The sequence below is a fragment of the Calliphora vicina genome, chromosome 4, assembly GCF_958450345.1.
Source record: "Calliphora vicina chromosome 4, idCalVici1.1, whole genome shotgun sequence".
NCBI classification, from domain to species: Eukaryota; Metazoa; Arthropoda; class Insecta; order Diptera; family Calliphoridae; genus Calliphora; species Calliphora vicina.
In genome coordinates, this window is record NC_088783.1 from 77,012,460 (window position 1) to 77,035,391 (window position 22,932).

The 22,932-nt window shown below is 34.4% G+C and overlaps 1 protein-coding gene across 1 annotated transcript; it reads left to right on the top strand.

The window, feature by feature from the left end:
- Nucleotides 1–4,972: 4,972 nt before the first annotated feature.
- asp (abnormal spindle) lies at nucleotides 4,973–22,537 on the top strand. The gene is made up of 7 exons (XM_065508399.1): nucleotides 4,973–5,095; nucleotides 5,233–5,409; nucleotides 10,105–10,317; nucleotides 10,446–12,835; nucleotides 12,957–15,913; nucleotides 21,037–21,338; nucleotides 21,478–22,537. Exons 1-7 carry the CDS (start codon nucleotides 5,081–5,083, stop codon nucleotides 21,793–21,795), a joined length of 6,372 nt encoding a protein of 2,123 aa, XP_065364471.1. The 5' UTR covers nucleotides 4,973–5,080; the 3' UTR covers nucleotides 21,796–22,537.
- The last annotated feature ends 395 nt before the right edge of the window (nucleotides 22,538–22,932 follow it).

A 22,932-nucleotide genomic window follows, 5' to 3' on the forward strand; every position in this document is an offset into this window, starting at 1 on the left:
GGCGACTTTTGGCGGTTTTTCGTTTAGCTTTTGGTCATATGATGGATATTAAGAGATTCGATTGTCTGGCTGGATTAGCCAATTGCTATTCCTAATAAAGGCATTGATGAGTTCAGTACAGAAAGACTATTTAAGGAACGATGTCCCAGAAACCTGGTGAGTAGATCTCCTAATGTCAGACATTGACAAAGAAGATGAAAGGTAGTCTAATTTTCATCATCAATTTGACAACTTCTACAGAAATCATTATAGGACAAGCCAAGTCTCCTCACATGGTTGCCAAATATGCAGTGTCCAGTTATCATCGCCACTACATATGCTGTCTGCCCTAGATTTAGTCGGGGCTATATCATTCTGGTTATCGGTGATGGGTTCACATCTCCATCTTGTCTGAGTGAGCTGATAATAAAAGATACTAAATTGTAGCTTGCACTTATCAGGCATCATGGCGCATTTTTTCGAAAAAAACATCAGCAATACAGTTGCCCGAAATATCTCCATGTTCGCGTACCCACATGAGTACGACTGTTGAATGTCTCGCCATTCTATTTAAGGATGCTCGGCATTCCTGGACTATGATCGATGTTGTGTACACACCCTACACACGAATATCCCTCCCAGATATCTTGTTATAACTGAGCAGCTGCTTATTTAATTGCCGATATTTCAGCTTGAATAATGCTACATTCATTTGGAATTCTAAAAGATAACCTAATTCAGAATTCCTAATTATATAGACACCTGCGCCAACTATATCTCCCTTCCTAGAACTGTCCATATAGACTGAGAGACTCGTTGAGTCATGTAAAGACCATCCATTAATTCCGTGTTGTACGGAATTGAGAAACCGAAGTTCTTCGATAGGAAGTGCAGTCGTTCTTAGGGCTACTGTTATCAGGATTGCCATTCTCCTTAAAATCTTCTCGAATGGCATGCAAATTGAGCCTTTTTCCAATGCCGTCCACCATACAGAGACTCCATAGAATAATATCAGCTTGATGACCGTATTTAAAGCCAAGTTACATACTGGGCTCTAATACCCCAATGCGTATTTATGGCCTTCCTGCAGACATACATTCCTTGCTAGGGTATTGGGTTTCCAGGATAGTGTCCAAGTGGATCCCATAGACTGACACTGCTACGTCATCCGCAAAGTCTACAGTCTTATAACTCATGAGATCCAAATTCCTGAGCACACAATTTATGGCTAGAATCCACAGAAGTGGTGATAAGATGCCTTCTTAATGCGTACCCCTCGTGGCCATTCTCGTGTTAAAACTAACAATTGATTGGTCCAGAAAAAGATCTTGTAGGGTTGAGCCTATGGTTGCAGATTCTACATTATTGAAAGCTCCTTCTATATCCAGAAAGGTAACTAATGTAAAATTGTAAAATTCAAGGGATTTCTCAATGTATCCACTTAGAAGTGGAGTGCGCAAATGGCTGGTTTTGGAGAAACTTTCGACGACGCTACAGCAATTCCTCCAGGATTTACGTTTAGCGCTTTTAACCTTATTTTTAAATTTGTTCAATATAGACTTATTGAATAGCTTACGACAACTACGCCTAGAGTTCGATATATCTAAAGACCACCACGGAGGACTTACCTTTCCTCACAGAGGGAGTACATGTTCGCGTTATGGCCTCACTAAAAGAGAGTGTGAGCTTTTCCACAGCACTTTCAATATCCCTAGTGTTACCTATCATAGGGTGTGAGGGAAGTAATTCATATAGGATCCGTTTATGATCATCCCATTTGGTTTGTAGTCCTGTTTAGAAAAGGTGTTCCCTTATCAGATTTTAATTCTATTGAAAATGTCAGATAACTATGGTCCGAAAGAGAACAATCATCTGAAACCCTCCACTTAAAAGCGTAATGTTCAGGAATTTATGTCTATTTGCAACCAAGAAAGTTGGTTCTGAAACTCTATTGACAACTATCAGATTAAAGTCTAGTATGTACTCATCTCGCGTATTGACATCGGAGCTGCCCTATATTGTGTGGTGAGCATTTGCATCAGCTGCGATTATCACTGGAGTTCTGGCCTGGTTAGCAGTACGCATCATGTTTGATATCAGGTTGTTTGGTGGAGGTTCAACCTGGTCGTGAGCTTGACTGCCAAGCAGCATCTAAAGTATCTTCATCGCTATAGTCTAGGAGAATGAAGATATTAAGATGTTTCTTAGCCAAATTGCAAGGTCTTATTTTACCTGAGCATTTTATCTGCAACAGCTTGTAATCTTTGGCGTTGAGTCTACGTATTTTGCCATTGTGAATCCACGGCTCCTAGAGCAACGCAATCTCCATCCCATGCTCAGCATAGTATCTCTCACTGCATATTGGTAATTTATTTATATTCTCCTGCTGGTATAGTTCTAGGCAGCAGATAATGGAATATGTTCTAGGCAGAAGATAATAAAGAATCAGCACTATTTTTTGGACTGGAAATAATTCAGAATCTTCGCCATTTTTGGGTGAAACATAATACACAATTCACTGTTTTGGATGAAATATAATGCAGAATTAACAATTTTTTCTAGGCGTAACCCTTACATTTTCCAAACATTAAGAAATTTCTCTTTCACCCAACCAATACATCAATTCAATAAAATTCACACCCCAGATATTTCTCTATATACTGGGTATGTACGTATTTATTTCAGTTAAAAGTGGTTGTGTGAATCTAAGTGTGCAATAATAATATTTGTATTTTATATCGCAGCGCGTGGGTTGAATGAGCGCGAATGTATTTACGAGCTTTTATATGTATTAAGCGAGTATACTATCTCAGCCATCCAGCCAGCTACTTATGCCTAGAGGTTTAAGGTGTAAAATATAACAATCTAAACAGCTTAAGGCATTTTAATGTTAACATGATAATCGTGTTGTAAATTCTAAAATTGCGAGTATCCTACACATTAATTTACACAAGTGTATTTACAAACAATCCGACTAAAATTTATTTAACTCTGGGCAACGATTTAATAAATTTTCAATAATTCAGTAGAGCAAATAAATGCGAAAAAAATGCGTCGTAATATAGTGAACTTTTATTAACTTCAATAGTCGAAGGCTATTTATGGAAAATAAATAAAATAATTAATTTGATATTTTGTAATGAAAAATTTCTCACAGCTTAAGGCGTTGAAATGAAAATTAAGAGGATTTATTTTGTGCGTGTGAGTTTTTATTTGGTCCTGCAGCTTTAATATTGAGCTTACTTGAAAGTTTTGAATATAGATATTAAAAAATGCGAAGTATTAAAGGAATTGACAATAAATATGTAAAGGGTTATTTTATTATTTGTAATGCTCTATTATATTTCTATGAAATAAGTACATGTTGGTACTTTGTGCACTTCTTATGAATTACAATTCAAAACAATGAGCATCGAGTTCTAAGTAAAAAACAGACAAAACTAAAATAACTCGCATGTACTCAATTTCGCGCCTTACAAAAACTTTAGGGAAGAATTGCATTTTTTTGTATTTTTTCAAAATCCGTTTGATATGTGTTTTGGGTCGCCATATCGCAGTGAAATTACTTCTTTCCCAGAATAAGCCTTATTATCTACAAAGACAAAAGATAAATCTTATATACCCTTCACAAAATTATACTTCAAAATATAAATTTTAAATATTTTTAGGTAAACAATATTTTTTTCCAAAGTTGTTTTTTTCAGTTTTTGGAAAAAAAATTGTTTCGAATTGTTATTTAAAATTTTATTTTTAATTTTTTTTTTTTAAATATACGTCTTATATACGTCGTTGCAAAGGGCTTTGAAATATCTATCATTACATATCCATATTGTCTATATTAATGACTTAGTAATCCAGATATAGGTCAAAAATATGTCAAAAATCGAGACCTACAGACGGACATGGCTTAATCGACTCCGATATCTATAAGGATCCAGAATATATATACTTTATAGGATCGGAAAATTATATTGTGGAAATTACAAACGGAATGACGAACTTATATAGGGTATAAAAACGGAATGATGAGTGATGATGAGTCTTTAAAATACGCAGATAGTCTTCCTAACTTATTATTTAGCCGATTGTTTCAAAATTTGTGACACAGTAAGGATACAGTAAAACACGGTAATGGCATGGTGTATATGGTTACATTCTGGATCCATCGGTGAAAAATGCACCCCCTTCAACATCTGTTCAAATCCTTGGAAACGCAATTAGAGCTGAAATACCGAAGTCTAAAGCCGTTAGCCTATGGCCCGAAATCCCAGTAGGGAACAAAATTTTCGTCTGACATACCGGCTTTGGATTTACCAGAGAAGAGTCTAAGCAAGTTCCTAGCCGCCACAATTGTCAGTTAGTTCTAACTTGTTTATTAAACCGACGTCTTGGCATGCTATCAATTTATTTAATTAGCGGATAATTTCTTGTCTAACCATGAATTTGTCTCGTATCGATAGGAATGTAACATTGTCAAAAGATGTCCAAACAACTCAAATTCATGTGCTCACACAAAATTGTTCCCCGATAGAACAAATTGATGGCTGGTCATGACCGGGGATAATCTTTTTTTATTTTTATACAAATGTGTTGGTTTAAAATATTGGCAACTCATGGCTTAGCAAAGACACGAATCAATGTCTAGTTATTATGAGGGTACCAGATCAACAGCTAATACAAAGTAATTGCTCATCATCTGGTAATCATTGATTTTTCGAATATACCACTGATATGGCAGCACCCAGCAATGGCGCCACTTCGACAAATTTGACAGCTGCTTTGAAACATAACTTCGAACAATTGAATTTGTGAACGCCAACTAACGGCATTTGAATTATTATTTTTTTGGAGTAAATTGTGTTGATTTGATTAAAAGAAATTTTTATTATTTGCTTCATTTGTTGTGTAAAAAGTGCCAAATGCTGAAAAAAGAAATTATTTTCTTTTCTCAAGTTTAAGAGAATACAATTTTTATGAAACATTTAAAGAAAAAAATAAAAGAATAAATTTGCTTTTTTAATTGAAATTCTTGTTTTTGTTTGTGTGTTGGGTGTTTCAAAGGCAGGAATAAAAAACAACAGCCGCTGCTGCAATAAGAAAAATGAGTGCATTTGAGGTATTTGTTTCTTTCTGTACAACTTTTAGTATGCATTTGGAATTTGCATTCATTTTTGGTTTTTTTCATCTTCCTGCTGCTTTTAACAATTAAATGTGTTGCCTTTTCATGTTTTTTGCTTGTTGCCTGTCTTCCAGGTTAAAGTGACACCAACACGATGCAAAAATAAAAAACTCACAGAGTCTCGGGAACCTACGGAGGTGATAATGGCGCCATTTTCCGGCAAATCTATTGTTTTATTCGAGGATGTACCAGTGACAAAGACAGCCAAACGTCTTCTTAGAATAATAAATCCATCGGAGGATGATATTGAGGTAAGAGGAAATTTTTCCATACACTTATGGTATTTTTAGTTTAATCTTAAGATTGTATCTTAAATTTCTTGAATGTCATTTTAAAATTTGCACTATACCCAGTAATAGTTGTCGTCTGACATTTAATGCAAAATAATTATTTCCTTGCTTGCCAAATCATTAGCAAAAAACACATACAAAACTTTTCCACAATCTTTTGGTGGCCTGTCGCCTGACATTTTCTTGTATGAAAATAAAACAAAAAGAGCACTACCATGAAACTAGTTCAATATTGATCCAACAATTTAGTGATTTTTCTTGTTCTTGTGCCGCCTAGAATGTTTAAACACAAAAAAAAAAAACAATGAACGAACTAATGGGAAAAAATTAAGTTGCTGTTGGTTGCCTAGTGAGTTGGAGAATGTCGTAAGGTTACTTGCCTTCATGATTATTCGCTTTGATAAAGTCATGTACATATTTTTAATTGGAAATTGCAATAGTTTTTATCATCATTATCATTAAGTATGTCTAGTGTCATTTAAACAGTTTTAGGTTTTTTTTTTCTTCCAAACATTTTGTGGTAAAGTTCTTGAGTGACAAGGAATTAGAAGGAAGGGGGTTGTTTTAGTTTTGGCTGAATATCATTTTATGATGAAATTCCTTTGAAAATAGGGAATGAAACACAAAAATGTATGCATAATTATTAATGAAAATGTTTAATATTCAGGGTATAATTGTAGGGATAAAGACGATTTTTGAATGTATAACACTTTAAAAGTATTTTTAGAAGGAGAAAAAAGTTTACAGATAAAACTTCCTTTGTGCACATTTATTTAAAAATAGACATAATTTTTTTTATATCTGCATTAGGTACCAATTTTAAATTATAATTTCGAAAATATTAATTTGAGATCCATGTTCTTTTTTCTTATAAAATAAAATTAAATTTCATATACATAATAAATATCTAAATTTGTATGCAGATTTTTTGCAGTTTTCTAATAATAGTTCTTGTTTAATGTTTGGTTATGAACAAATTCTATGAAAGTCATTGAACAATGCCCAAATGTGAAAAACTTCCGGCCTCCCGATTGAATGATTTACTGGGCGAACCCAATTTTGAACATACGTCTGAGTAGAAAATTCTTGCACCAGGCTATGCAGGGATCTACATAAATATGAAAGTAATTAGTATTTTTTTAAAAAAGGAAATTTACATTTTTTGTAGTCCATCAAAAGAGATGAGTTTGTTACATATCAAAATATTGGTCGTAGAATCAAAAAGTATGTATCTATCTATCTTCTATATATATAAAAATGAAATGACCCATGTATGTAATGGCATCACGTGAGAACGGCTGAAGCGATTTGGCTGATTTTTTTTTATTCGTTTCGAAATTTTTAGGAGATGGTTTGTAAAGAAAACAAAAAATTCAAAAATTCCGGGTAAAACTCGGAATTTTTGTTTGTTTTTGAGTCCAGTCATCTGTAATAAAAAAGCTTTTTGCAAATAAATAAGAAGTGAAGAACTAACATTAGTAAATGCTACCGGGCGAAGCCAGGGCGGTCAACTAGTATACAATAAAATAGTTGTATGCATTACTTTTTTAAAAAAATCAATACCTATAAATTGTAAAAAATTACTTCAAAACAAAATATTTCGCATTTTTTATTAAGGAAAACTTTTATAAAATGAAAATCAAGGATTTCCACTAGCGAAATCTATCCAGTGAAAAATTCTAGAATTTTTTTTAATTTAAATTTCATTTAGACACAATAAAATAAATAGATGTACTTTTTTTAAAGTGGCAAAACTAAAATTTTTATTGAAAAAGTATGATTTTCGTTAAAATCATACTATTTAAGAATAAATTTCACATTAAAATATATTAAAAACTCTTTTGGAGGAGACGTATTCATCTTTTTAGTGGCAAGGATCGGCAACTAGTTCTTCAGCACTGGGAACGAGAAAAAACTTAAATTATTATTACCAAATCCTTTGAATGGTAAAAAAAACTTCGTTACAAAGGCATTTTAACTAAAACAGAACTTTAGGAGATGTGAAGAAAATAAAAACATCTCTCCAGCTACTGATAATCGTATAGTCCTTTAACTAAATGAGGGAATAGCAAGTACTCTATAAGGATTTTAAGTGTAACTAGGAAGGTAATATCATTCCATATGGCCCAAAAAAGATTTCTCGAAGTAAAATTATAGATTTTAATAGTTAAAACCATTATCCTGCTTATTGACGCAAATTTTAATATGAGGTAATAGTTTGGCTTGGCGATTGAAGCGATTGAAGAGGCAAAACATACTTTTGAAGGACGAAACTAAAAAAAAATATTTGGTAATGGTGCGGAAAAGAAGCGAAAAACACCGAAAGAAAAAGAGTTCATTCTGAAATTTCCCCAAAAAAAAACCCTTGGTATGGGGCTGGTTTACTTTGAATAGAATAGGTCCAATACCCGTTATTAAAAACACAATGAATGCTTATATGTGCAAGGATTTATTGAAAACAGTTATGCTACCACATTGTGAGAAAAAAAATATGCTTCCATAATGTAGACTTCAGCAAAATAATGACACTAAGGACTCATCGAATTTGGGGAGTACGTGGTTTTGGATGAAGAACTTCACAATTTTTTAATAGCCAATCCCCCGACCTTAATTCAATTGAAAACCTATGGGACAAATGAAATAAACATATTTCTTATCTTTTCTGTAGTAATGACAAGGAATTTTTCAAAAAATTTCCGAAATTTTGTTATTTTTACCAGGTAAACCCCTATCGTAATGTATTTTCGTCCCTGCTGATGATAACAACAGTTATTGACAAAAGTAATGGAGTACCGGCTATTAACAGTCCGAGTTATTACTTATCCAAAACAATTACGGTCTTCGATAAATCCTTGTTTAAATTTGAAGTTTTCCCAAAACAAATTTAAAATTAAAAAAATTTCTAGAATTTTTCACAGGATAGATTTCCGCTAGTGGAAATCCTTGATTTTGATTTTAGAAAAGTTTTCCTTAATAAAAAATGCGAAATATTCCTTATTGAAGTAAATTTTTACAATTTATATTGCATTTCTTTAAAAAGTATGCACACCTATTTTATTGTCCACATGTGTATATTCTGGGTCCTCATAAGATTATAAACCCCATTTTCTCAATCTCTGGTTATTTTTTATCGTGACGATAAACTGACAGCTCTCATACAAAAAAATGTTAATTGGAGGTTTATCATTACTAAAAACGATAACCAGATATTGAGAAAATGGGGGTAAGACGATCTAGCTATGTCCGTCCGTCAGTCTGTCTGTTAAAAACATTTATTATCATTGGTCCCCATATAAGATCCCCATCAGAAAATGAATTGAACATCCATAATTGAACCTAACCCCGACTAACTCCTTTATCAGAAACAAATTTTGTTGTCACATATTGATGTTTATTATACAAGATTCTGCAAAGCCGAATATATCACTCTTGTTTATTATTCATTTCAGATAATTTTTCATTTGTGTGAATTTTCGTTTATGAGCTATATTTTAGGGTGATATTTCTGCCAGTTGTTATTGTTGTAGCAGCATAAACAATTTTAAAATATTTAATCATGGGATTATGTTTTTAAAGTCCCAGGAATTGTGCTATTCCGACTCGAGAAGTGCATAAATCCACTGGACGTAGTGAATTAGGGTTGGCTGGACAGTTGAATATGTAGAGGGTGTCATCAGGACCCTGACCATATGCTGGTCATAAGTTGAGGACAACACTGTCTATGCGTCACCAAAAGCCATTAATACATCCAAATTTTAGTTGTGCCAGAACGACTCTTGTTTTAGGCGGCAGAATCTTCTCGGTGGTGGGCGACATCCAAGTACGACATTCTTGATGTCGCCTCCATGAATGTCATTCAAAGCAGTCATATACGAGCTGCGATCAAAAGAATCCGCCACATACTTCTGATTGCTCTCCTCGTATTTACGTAGGTCCTGTCTGACATGCCTCGAGGGAGACTCCAACTGTGTGATGTTGAAGTTTGGATGACTTCTCCGGTTGCGTCAATATGACGTTGTGTCCCTTGACCGGTAGAACATTAGTTTCCTCGTGAAAGTAGTGTTTGGATGTAAATAGAAGGCAGTCTGCGATGGTCCTTAACCTTGCATTTTTCCAGCACTCAACGAAGGCGACCACACTGTAACAGCATAGTTGATCACTGACCGACCAATCGTGTTGTAGGTAGCTAGCACAGTTTTTTGGTACATACCCCAAGTGCCTTGAGGACCTTTTTCCTATATCGCAATTTACTGGCGTCGATATGATTTGTTTCACTATTTTGTTATATTTTTGTAAAATAAACTAAATTTTTCAATTAATATTTTATATATTTTTAATTACACTAGTTTATAACGTTTTTGTTGATGATGTGAAACTTAAAAGGGTTTGTTATTCTACGTCGTCTTATTTATGAGATAATTATTAAGAATATACCAAAAAGAAAATACTAAAAGTAACATTAAAATTTGAACAAAACAATTAAAATGGACATTGTTATTTCTGTTTTTATAAAAATTTGTCGCCCTCACGACACTCCAACACCCTGATAATTCCGTTAAAATCCGACATAGTGGAGTCGACCGGAAGAAATGTATAAGCTTAAAACTTGTCTTAAAACTTGTTTATTGTAAAAATTAATATTTTATTGTCTTGCAGGTGTCAGTCAGTAAATCGATTAATCCGGAGCACAATGTCAACTTGGAATGGTTGGAGAACTCTGTGCCGGCACAGAGTGAAATAACACTGGAAATGGTGTGGTCGCCACAAATGGATGTTGCCTGTAAAGAGACATTACAACTTATCGACAATCGAAATTTTCGCAAAGATGTAATGGTCATACTAAAATCCAAGCCCATTAAACAAGTAAAGGTAAGTAAGCGAAAACATTACATAACACTACAACATCGTTTATTGTTTGTGCTGTTTCTAATGACACTAATACAAATTTATGGCAATTTTTGCGTTCTCCCAAACATAATGCACTCACACATTTACAGAGTGTACGAAAATTTCCCACCATCTCGTCTGGAAATAATACACATGTCAAAACTCTGCGCTTAAAATCACCAACAAGTGCTGCCAATAAAGCTGTAAGTAGATTAACACACCAACAACAGCAACATCATCAACAGCAGCAGCAGTTACAACATCAGGCTCAAATGCAAAAGAAACGTTTAACAGCCCATGATGCAGCCACTAAACGCGAGACTATGGATAAAAACAAACAGCAGCTGCCTACACAATGGAATAGTAGTATTTTCGTTACCAATAAAAAGAATCAGCAACCAACGGTGAAGGAGAATTTACAGCCACCTAAAGCTACTTTACATAATCACACATCGCCTCTAATGGAACGTAATGTTTATGCTAATAACAAGGAGGAGACATTGGCCGCAAACCTATCGCCTCATGTTATGGAATTGGAAAAAGAAAATCTAAAAGAAAATGTTAGTCCTTTGGCCCTAACAAATGTGCTGAGTATGATCGATGAATTGAAGTTTACGCCAGCTACTGTCACCCTTTCCAACACTCATGAGTCAAGACTGGAGAAATTAGCCTCATTGCCCACTCCCATGGGTCCTAATGCAATATCCATAACTGTAACACCAGAGGTGCCGGGCGATCATGTTAGAGAATTGAAGCCCAGATGTTTATCTATAGAACTGTTGGATGAGGCTCTCTCCAACGAGGACATACACAATGATACCAAAGGTACTACCATGGTTATAACGAATAAAACTTTCGATGTCAAGCTAAGTGAGAGTTTAGAGATTTCCTGTGATAATCTAAATGGCTCCTCGGGTGAAGGTCGTCCAAATAGCGCTTGTAGTTTGGTAATAAATAAAACTACTGTTATAACAACCACACCGGTGGCTAGGCCTTTGGAAATAATACAAGAAGAAGATAATAGTCCCACTGGCTTAAATACCGCGTCAAAATTAGATAATCAAATGGCAATGGAAACTCCTAAAAAAGGTGAAGAAGATCTGAAGCGTGATATTAAGCTAATAGGCACTCCCCTGCGTAAATATTCAGAGTCAATGAAGGATTTGTATCAGAAATCTCCCCAGTCTATACTCATAACACAAGGATCCCTGCCCAATCTCAATGAAATGGAAACTATAAAATCCTTTGAACAAAATCGTTATTTCATACAAGCCAACTCGCGTACAGATGTCAAAGCTTCTACCCAGGCCATAGCAGCTGCTGCTGCTACACAAGACAATAATAAACTTAAAGTCGAACAACAACAACAACACAATGAATCTGCAGATCAATTAGATTGCAGTCGCATGAGCTTGATTTCCCATTCCGATGTACAGTTCAATCAAAATGAGATTTTAGCACAATCCAGTCGTTTTAATCTCAATGAAGTTGGTCTTAAATATCGTAAAAATAGTCCCAGCTTGGCAAAATGTAAAACAAACAACAACACAGACAAACGTAATCCCACACCGCCAAAGGCCTCTAGAAAATTAAACTCTGTACCCGAAGCGCACAAACGGCGATCAAATGAATTGTCATTTTCCGATTCTCAAAGCATGGATTCGGTGGTAAGTGGCAGCAGCACCACCAGTTTAAGAACAAATTCCACCAAATCAAGTTATGTCACTGTATCGCCACCAAAACGTCAAAGACTTGAATGGGACACAAGCCTGCAGAAACAAAAAACCCCCACCAATGCCTCGGCCTCGATTAAGGTTAAGAATTGGTCACAAACCCAACCCAAAAAGTACAAACTATCAAAGACCCTTTCGCTGGTCAAGAAACCCTTAACGCCCCGTAAAAGTAAAGAAGAGCCACGCATTAAACTTTACGAAGCCGATTTATTTCTACAACCCTACATCAATCCCGATCCCTTTGCGGCCACCACCACCTGTGATCCATTTCTCGCATCCACCATGTATTTGGATGAAGCCTCAGTGGATAAACATCAAACGGATTTCAAAAAATGGCTCAATGCTTTGGTAACCATGCCCGCCGATCTCGACACCGATTCAAATGCCAAAATTGATGTGGGCAAACTGTTCAATGAAGTACGTCACAAGGATTTAATCTTGGCACCCACCAAAGAGGAACAATCCATCAACTATTTAACCAACTTTCGTTTAGAGTCTCTGCGTCGTGCTGCTGTTGAACTTTTCCTAAGTCAAGAGATGCGAGAGCCCTGCTCCAAAGTTGCTGTTTATGTTCAGAAGAATGCTTTGCGAATACGCAGTGATCGAAATTTACATTTGGATGTTGTGACACAACGTGATATTTTGGAATTGCTGTTGTGTTTTAATCCTTTGTGGTTGCGTTTGGGCTTGGAGGTGGTGTATGGTGAGAAAATTCATTTGCAGTCTAACAGAGACATTGTGGGATTAAGTTCGTTTATATTGAATAGGTAAGTTTGTGAAACAGATGATATATTTTTTTTTAGGAAACAATTGAATGTAATTTGTTACTATATTACTATTAACATGAAATTTAACCAAAACTAAAATTCAACTTTTTATTTCTTTCAGACTCTTTCGTGACAAATTTTTGGAACAAAAATATTCCAAAGCCTACACACTTTCCGATGAATATGCCGAACACATCAAAAAGTTCACCCTACAAAAGTTTTTCTTTCTACTGCTGTTTTTAGACCGAGCTAAAGAAAAACGTATTATAGCCCATAATCCCTGTCTGTTCATTAAAAAATCTCCGCACAAAGAAACACGAGATATTCTTTTGCGCTTCTCCTCTGAACTGTTGGCCAATATTGGCGATATAACCAGAGAACTAAAACGTTTGGGCTACGTACTGACGCACAAGCAATCATTTCTGGATGAATTCGATTATGCCTTTCATAATTTAGCAGTTGATCTCAGAGATGGTATACGTTTGACCAGAGTTATGGAAATTATATTGTTGCGCGTAGATTTAACCAAACAATTGAGAGTACCGGCCATTTCACGACTCCAGCGGATTTTTAATGTAAATTTGGCTTTAAAAGCTTTGGGAGAAGCAGATTTTCAATTGAAGGGAGAAATAGCGGCCAACGATATAGTAGATGGTCATAGAGAAAAGACTCTGTCGTTGTTATGGCAAATAATCTATAAATTTAGATCGCCCAAATTCCATGCAGCTGCCCGTGTGATACAGAAATGGTGGAGACATTCTTGGCTAAAGGTGGTCATACAAAGAAGAATACGTTTTAAGGAAGAACAAAGGCGTGAAGCAGCTGCTATTGTCATACAATCAGTGTATCGTGGTTTTACTACCAGACGTAATGTAAACATATATAAACAGGAACGTATACAGGCCGCCTTGGTATTTCAGAAATATATACGTCGTTATCTTGCGCGTAAAAGGTTCCTGATGACCGTGCAGTTTACAGTGGTAATACAAAAATGGCTAAGAGCTTCTCTATTGGGCAAAAAATGTCGTGAGAACTTTTTACAATGGCGTAAAAGTGCAATATGCCTACAACATCATTGGAGAACAAGAAAACAAGCTAGAGTCCTAAGACAGCAGGCTGCTTTAGAGAAATGTAAATATCAACAACAAAGAAATAAAGCAGCCTGTCTAATACAGGCTTCTTGGAAGGGCTACAAAGTCCGGAAACTATTTTTAAAAACCGTTTCTGCAGTATTGGTTTTCCAAAAGCTCTTTAGAGCTCGTCAACTAATGAAACAACAATACGGTTGTTATATACAGCTAAAGAAATCCACTACTTTTGTACAGCGATGCTTTAAAGCCAAATTGAACATGAGGAAACAACAATCAAATTATCAACTAGTACGTTCACGTATTATTTACATACAACGTTTGTACCGAGCCACCATATTGATGCGTCAACAGCGTAAGGAATATTTAAATATTCGCAGCAAAGTAATAAGTATACAACAAAAATGGCGAGCCACTTTAATGGCCCGTAAGGTTAGAGTTGAATATCTAGCGGTGCAGTACTATACATTGATTGTTCAACAGAAATTTCGAGCCAAACAACAAATGGCAATTGAACGTAAGAAATACTTGCAGCTGCAAACTTGTGCTATTAATATACAAAGACGTTTTAGAGCCAAACTGGAAATGCGTTTGGAATATACACAATTCCAAAGGAAATTACAGGCCATTAAATGCATACAAACTCGCTTTAAAGCTCACAAAGCAATGCGTTATCAAAGAGCCAAATATCAGGGCACCAGAGAAGCTGTTCTGTGTCTCCAAGAACATTTTAGAGGTTTTCTAAAAATGAAAGAAGAGCGAAAGAACTTTTTGCAACAAAAACACGCAGCCACTGTCATACAAACAGCCTTTAGAACATATCGCCTGATGAAGTTGCAAAAGGGAGACTACCAGAGAATAAAACAAGCTGTAATTTGTATACAAACAAGATTACGAGCCACTTTGGCCATGAGAGCTCAAAGGAAAGTATATTTAAGAGAACGTAATTTAATTATCTACACACAAACACATTACAAAGCCACACTTTTGGCAAGAAAAGTACGTGTAGAATATCTCCATAAACGCCATATTATCATTTCTCTGCAAAGAAGATTCCGGGCCAAGCAATTAATGTTAAGGCAACAACAAAGTTATCAACTAATACGTTCGCGTATTATTTGCATACAAATCCATTATCGTGCTCATCTGCTCAGAAAACAACAACAGGCCCAGTATCAGCTACAGCGTTCCTCAGCCATTAAAATACAAACATGGTTTAGGGCCCTACTAAAGATGCAAATGCAAAAGCAATCATATCAACGTGTACGCTCCTCCAGCATAACAATACAACAGAAATGGCGAGCCACATTAGAAGCCAAGAAACAAAGAACTACGTTCCTTAAGACCATACAAAATATCATTTATTTACAACGTATAATTAAAGCCACACTTGTCATGAAAATGGAACGTGAACAATATCAAAAACTTAAAGAGGCCGTCATTGTCATACAAAAACGCTATCGAGCCCGACGTGAAATGTTACAAATACGTTCGCAATATCAACTCATACGTTCTCTCATCATTTGTATACAACAGCATTTCAGGGCCAAAAGGGCTATGGTAAGGGAACGTAAAGATTTTATACTTTTAAGAACCACCGTCATACATTTGCAACAGAAGTTCCGAGGTCGTAAAAAAATGCGCACACAACGTGAACATTTCTTGCAGTTGAAAACAAATATTGTTGAATTTCAGGCTCACGCTCGTGGTCTGTTGGCGCGTCGTCGTTACCAGGCTCTCATGACACCCGAAATGATGGAATTGTTGCGGCAGAAAAAGGCCGCTAAAATAATACAACGTTTCTGGCGTGGCTATCGTATACGTAAACGTTTGAACAATGTACGTATTAAGCTCATACGTAAGAATATTGCCCTGCTCAAGGAGACTTCAAACTCATTGAACTCTATTAAGTTTAAAGTACAAGATGCGGTACGTTTGTTAAGAGGAAGATTTAGTGCTTCTGAGGCGTTGCATGTTTTGATGAGATTGGGTAAGTGCAAAATGTTTTTCTATTTAATCTATTTAGAGGTTTAGAGGACCACAACAGAATATACAAAACTAATTTACTAATTATATAAAAATGTTTTAATTCACAAAAATTAAAAAAATTAAATTAACACTCATAAGAAAAACAAAATTTTGAGGCTATAGTAAGCTACTCTGATAAACGCTGCTGATTTTGCAATGTAACAGTTCACAACTTTACTTTTTCTTTTTAACCTTAACAAAACTTCTTAATGCTCTGCAATTATATAAATAAATAATTAATAAATTAGCAATATGATTTAAAAGGACTAACTATTACGAAATATAGCATATTTGGTACTCTTGTAATTTAAATACCAATAGTGCTATTTTTAACTGTTATTAAAACATTTACCCAATATATATAAGGAAATTGCACGATTTCACATAGTCGAAGGTAAATATTTCGAGTTAAAAAGATTAATAAGGAAATAAAGGTAACCAGGGAAAACTTATCTCACTCATACTTACACTGGAGAAGTAGAAAACAAATTTGTGTCCTGCGACAACAGTATGTTTTAGAGGGATCAATTTATCTAGGTTCATATATTTTTAAAAAGCCTAAATGTATTTATTTTCAGAAGACAATACAGAGTATTACTATAAGGCAGCGTCTAAACTTAAATTATCAATCTCAAAATATTTAAAACCTACACCAACATAGCGGGCAGTTTAGTGCTTGTAGGTTATTGTGCAATCCGAATCGAAAGAAACCATTTTTGAATTTCCATGTATAAATGATAAAAATTTTAATGATTTTCATTTCGAATCGAATTATACAATAAACCTTGTACATGTCGTAATTTTGAAGATATTTTGATAAAATTTAGCACGGACGAAGCCTATTTATTTAAGCCCATACTAATGTATGGAGCACTAGTTTGGTGGGAGGCTCTAAGTAAATCCACCTACTGTGTGATAATTGAGAGAATCCTGCGAATATTTGCACTAATGATTACGGGTGCGCTGCGCAGTACTCCGTCTCGTGCTCTGTTTGTAATGATACACTGGCTACCGGCTGATCTAATGGCCAAACAATTGGCCATAAATTCGGCGGTTAGGTTAAGTACTGTTGGAGCATGGAAGTCCAGATGTACTGGTCATGCGTCTATTTTGGGTAGTATATCTTATCTCCCTGTTAATATTGATTACTGCACTCCCTTACCCTTTATTGACAGGCGCTTCTCTGTGTCATTGGCGGGCGAGTCTCCTTTCTCTATGTACACGCTTGTCATATACACAGATGGTTCCAATGGATTCTGTGGATGGGGTGGGTGGAGGCTTTTATATTCCCTATCTTCAGAAGAGGGTGTGTTTCAGGCTACATGATCAATGTTGTGTAATTCAAGGTGAGATTTAAGCGATCAAAAGGGCGGTACACTGGATGAAGTACTATAGGCTATTTGGTGTGAATATCCGAATATGTACCGACAGTAAGCCTGCTATCAAATCCCTATCTGGCGTCTACTCGACATCCAGACTGGTACAAGAATGCCGGGTATCTCTTAATGAGATGGCGAGACATTCTAACCTGGAGTTATTCTGGGTGCCTGGTCACTCTGGTGTACCCGGAAATGCTATTGCGGATGAACTGGCCAAAAGAGGCTCACGTCTACATATTGGCGAGATCGATCACTTAGTCGGTTCACCGCTATCTTGCTGTAAGTCAACCATACAGCGTAAATTATTTGAGTCTGCTCAGCTCAGATGGTCTAATTTGACAAATTGCTCGATATCGAGACTCTTTTGGCCCGTATTTGACCATCATAGGTCAATGTCCCTCACGGGGCTACCTCGGGCTAGGCTACGAGCTCTGATATCAGTGCTCGCCGGGCATTGCTTGATAGTTGCGCATGCTAGGAGATTGAATACTCCATACAATGACTTCTGTAGGAGTTGCCATGATGAAGACGAGGATGAGACGATTGAACATCTCCTCTGTCTTTGCCCTGCCCTAGCAGGTGTGCGGACTGCGACAATAGGTAGTCCATTTTTGCACGGCCTAGCGGATCTATCTACTCTGGATGTCAGGAGGTTGGATTCGTTCATTCGTGCGTCAGGTTGGTTCGGCATTGAACCCATTTCTGACATGTGAAGGACCTCTTGAGGCCCTCAGCATGATCCTTAGGGTAACACAAAGGAACCAATTTAATGGACCCAAGTGAGCTGGTTGATAACTAGCTGCCTTTATAACCTAACCTAAGCCTATTTTGAAAAAGAAATCACCTTTATTAAACGAGCATAAATTTCATAACAATTTTGGAATACAAATAAAAATAAGTTTTATGTAGAAAGAAATCACGCGACCAGATTCCATGACGATCAGTCCATAATTGGTCATAGCAGGTCGACTTCCGGAAATTACTCATGAAAAAAAAATTATTAAAATTTAAAAAAAAAAATCGGTTTTGAGAGACTATAATTTCTTAGTTTTTTTTATTTGAAACTATCTGGTCCAACTATTCCCTGTACGACAATTAAATTATGGCAATCTGTTAATTGATACACCTGTTTCTGTGAAAGACAATAAGATTATACAAGCCACCATTATATAAATAACTTGTTTTTATTGCTTATTTCCAATAAGTTATTGCTTATTTCGGTTGAATATTTTGGACGTGAGAGTATTTACACAAATAGAAATACGGACACAGCGAATTATAATTTTATATGGATCAAAAATCTATGTATATAAAAGACTAACGTTACTGACTGATTCATCATCGCACAGCTCACACGACTGAAGCTAGAAGCATGCAATTTGATCCCTCTCCCAAAACGATCCACTAAGAAGGGATTACTGGGTAAATTCGGTAACCTTATACACTAATACGGTTTACGCAAACCTAAACGAAAAACGTGTAAAAACTGTATTTTGGTACTTTTTTGGCACCCTATGTATCTTTTAAACCAATAAATAAAGAAACAAATTTTAAATCGTATTCTTAAGGGTTATTTCATGTTGTTTTTTCTCATCCTATTGTTCTTAGCAAAATGTGTCCCAAATAGTTTAGATAACTTTTTTTTCAAAATGTTTTTTTTTTCTCAAAAGAAAGCTTATATATTTTCCTTGAATACCTATTTGGTCGCTTAGTGGGATGCGAGTTGGATATCTATCAAAATAAATGTTTTGTAACTCTAGACACTTAAAATTCAGTAGAAAATATTAGAAAACTTTGTTTTTGTGCATATAAATACTTTATGAAATAATTGAAACCAGTTAAATATCTGATAAATATTTGAATTGAAATATAGATTATTCTGTTATGTTTTAATACGCCTCCACATTTTACAAAACTAACCGTCCCAAAAATATTTGTACAAACACAACTGTTAAAAATACAATATTCCAAATTAAGTTTTAAAACAAGAAGAAAAAATGATTTGGTGATAATCAGTAATAAAATTTTTAATACTTATAGATGCATTTTAAAAATATTAGCAAAATCTGCCACTTTATGCGTAAATTTCTTTTGTGAATATGGAATTACTGAATACCAAAGACTAGCTACTTTCATTATTAGTGATAAGTTTATAGCTAATGTCGAAAATGTTGCGAACTCAAATTTATCAGCTATATAGGGAGGACTTCTTAATCCCGTAAAGCAAAATCATTTGTCTGGAACTAATTTCTGGGATTTTCTAGGGACATGAATACTTTCAATAATGCTTTAAATGAAAATGTCCTTTCGATTAGACTTTTAAAAAAATTGTAAATGTGAGAACAATGTGTAAATTTTGTAATATGAATTTCTACAGTAGATAATTACCGAAAGAATAAAAGATTCAAATTGAAGTCATCCAGGAACCAGGTGCTGAATTAAAGCATTCAATATCGAGGAAAACTGAGCATAATATTCTTATTCGAGATTATGGCGTTCGATATCGAAAATATCGAAAGAAAGAAATTTATTACATTTTATTATTGTATAATTTTGATATAGTAATCATTTTTCGATATGAAAGCTTATTCGATCACGAATACAATTATTCGGTCCCAGCCTTTTGTACAGAATACTGCTTGTTTGGCATCAATCCAAGTTTTCCAAAATTGTTATAAAAATAAAACAAACAAATTTCAAGTTTAAATTAGAGACGAAGATCTCTTTTTATTGTAAATATTACCTCGTATAAGGAATATATTTCGTTTTTTTTTTAGTAAGATGCACGTAGTGCTTATGTCGAAGACAATTTGACAAGTGTTTTTTAATGCTAAAATAACAAGCATAACTTGGTGGTAAACAATATTTAAGGACCCGTTAACGGTTTACTCGCTAGAATCTAGTAAAATACTTCCAGCAAAGTTGCATAAAAAAGGAAGCAACAATAGATTCTAACGTTGTTAAAAATAGTATAATATGTTTAATGTAGTTATTAACAAAAAGATGCAACCTAAACACTGCTAAAAACAGGACAATTTAAAATTATAAAACCAAAATTTAAGTACATAATTAAAAGGGATTGAAAGTTATATGTTTTTTTTATGTAGTTCTTAGTCAAAATTGTTATTATTTTGTTTATTTTAATAAGTTCAACAAAGTTAAGTGATGAGCAAGTGGTGAATAGAAACATTTCTTTAAAAGAATAAAATTTACTTGATAAAATAATGTATGTTTGTGAACAAATAAAAAGGAATAAATATTAACAAAATAAAATAAAACCAATTTGCAAAATTTTAATTTTGAAAAGTGTGTGAGAAGTGATATAAGTTAGTGTTTCAAAGAAATCATAAATAAAATCTTACCGCCAATATCGTTATAACAAACACAAGTATCCAATGAATTAAACCAGGGACAAGAGAATAATTGCTAATTGCCATTTTCTGGTAGAGGTTCCAAAGAAAGTAAATAATTTGTAGCAGAAGTGTTTGTAGGAAAGTTTTGAATTATTTCCCCAAAAACTGGATGAAGACAATTTGAGAAACATCTAATTGATCAAATTATATTTATTTAAAATCAACAACTAACATTAATATAATGTGGCAACTAACACAACAAATACTATAGCATTATTTTGTGATCATTAACCAAACTTTAAAGAATTTAAATCAGTGACAATACCACAACCATTATTATTATTTTTTTTTAGATCGTATATCACGCACTGTGCCACATTTACTCATGTGTCGTTCGGATTTCATATCAACCTTTTGCTATGGCATTATGGCACAAGCCATACGTTCCGAGGTTGATAAGCAGTTGATTATGTATTGCAGTCGTATCATTTTGAATTTGGCCCGGTACAACAGCACAACCGCAAATACATTCCAAGAAGGTGGTCTCGTTACAATCGCCCAAATGTTGTTGCGCTGGTGTGATAAGGATTGTGACATTTTTAATACGCTGTGTACATTAATCTGGATATTTGCCCATTGTCCAGTTAAGCGTAAGGTAAGCATAATCACACTTGGGTGTGTATTTAAGCGCAATGAAATTCTACTTAAATTTTATTTTGTTCTGTTTGTTTGTTTTTGCCAAACATTATATCGCAACACTAACGTTGTTTTTATTTTGTTTTTTTTTTTTTAAGGTTATACGTGATTTTATGACAACAACCGATGCCATTTACATGGTGAGAGAAACGAAAAAACTTGTAGCTCGTAAAGAGAAAATGAAACAGAATGTACGCAAACCGGTGGTAACAACATCGTCATTGGGCTCCTCATCATCCATATCATCTATACGCGGTCTTTCGCAGCAGCAACAACAGCAACAGAACTTTTCAAGTCGTGCCTTACCCAGCCTGGAACCCGATTATGGTGTCATACGCAATAAGCCATATACATTTATATCCTCCGTATATGCCTTCGATACCATTTTGTACAAATTGGGAATTGATATTTTCTAAATGATTTTTTAAACACATCTGTCTGTTTCTCGTTCCTTCCTACCTCCGTCTGTCCTTCTAGCGGTGGGTCTGTCTGTTTTATTTATTTTTTTGTTCTCATCTCTTCAATATGTAGTAGCAAGTGTGATGTGTCTGGGTTGTGTTATGTATCTCTGCACATTGTGCAGTGTCTGTTAAATTTAGTCCTTGCTGTTTTTTTCCCATTTAATATTTTTTGTGTTTCCTATTTCCGTATTTTTCTTGTCGTTGTTGTTTATTCTTGTTCAGTTTTTTTTTCTTGTAATTTTTATGTTGTTTTCCTTCCTTCTCAATGTTTAAACTACAAATCAGTTGATTGTTTATTTTCCGTTTTATATTTTTTTTTATTTTATTTCTGTATGTATTATTTTATTGTCTTTTAATGGATTTAAACTAGAAATTGATTTTATCTCTTAGGACAGCAATTCATTGCTCTATAATTTTTATATACATTTACTTTATCTCTAGACTCGTACATAAATTTATGTTTTTTAATATTTTTTATTTGTTTAAGGAATAAACTCTTACATGTATGTCCACTTAATTGTATTTTTTCATTGAAGACTGTAATTTATACCTGTAATCATCAACTTTATGGGTTTCCAGTGTATGTTTCTTTATTGTAAGTTATAATTTAATTATGTATGTAATTTTTTTTAAAATGTTTTTTAAATAAAACTTATTGTAAATTTGGTGCAAATAAAATATGAAAATTAAATGGAAATGCATTTGTTTTTAATCCTATCAAATTACACAATTGTAATAACAAGGTAATTGCGTAATAATCGTAAATTTCGAAGGAAATTAAATGTGTAGTTGTATTATTTAAATATGTACATTTATAATTACATTTTTATTTAATTACTCTACATAATTCATAGTACATATGTTTGCATGTTTAATATGAATTATTAACTGAAACGTTTTTGGAAACATTTATTGTTTCAACTTATTAGCTGACAACTTTTTTATGTTTAAATATTCATAAGGGGGATGTATAAACTTGCACGCAGACTAAATGTCAAATTTTTATTTTATGAAAGGTTTATAAAACAAAAATTCCCTACAAACAGGTATGTTCTGCAAATCACATTTTATAAAAGTGGTTTGAAATCACAT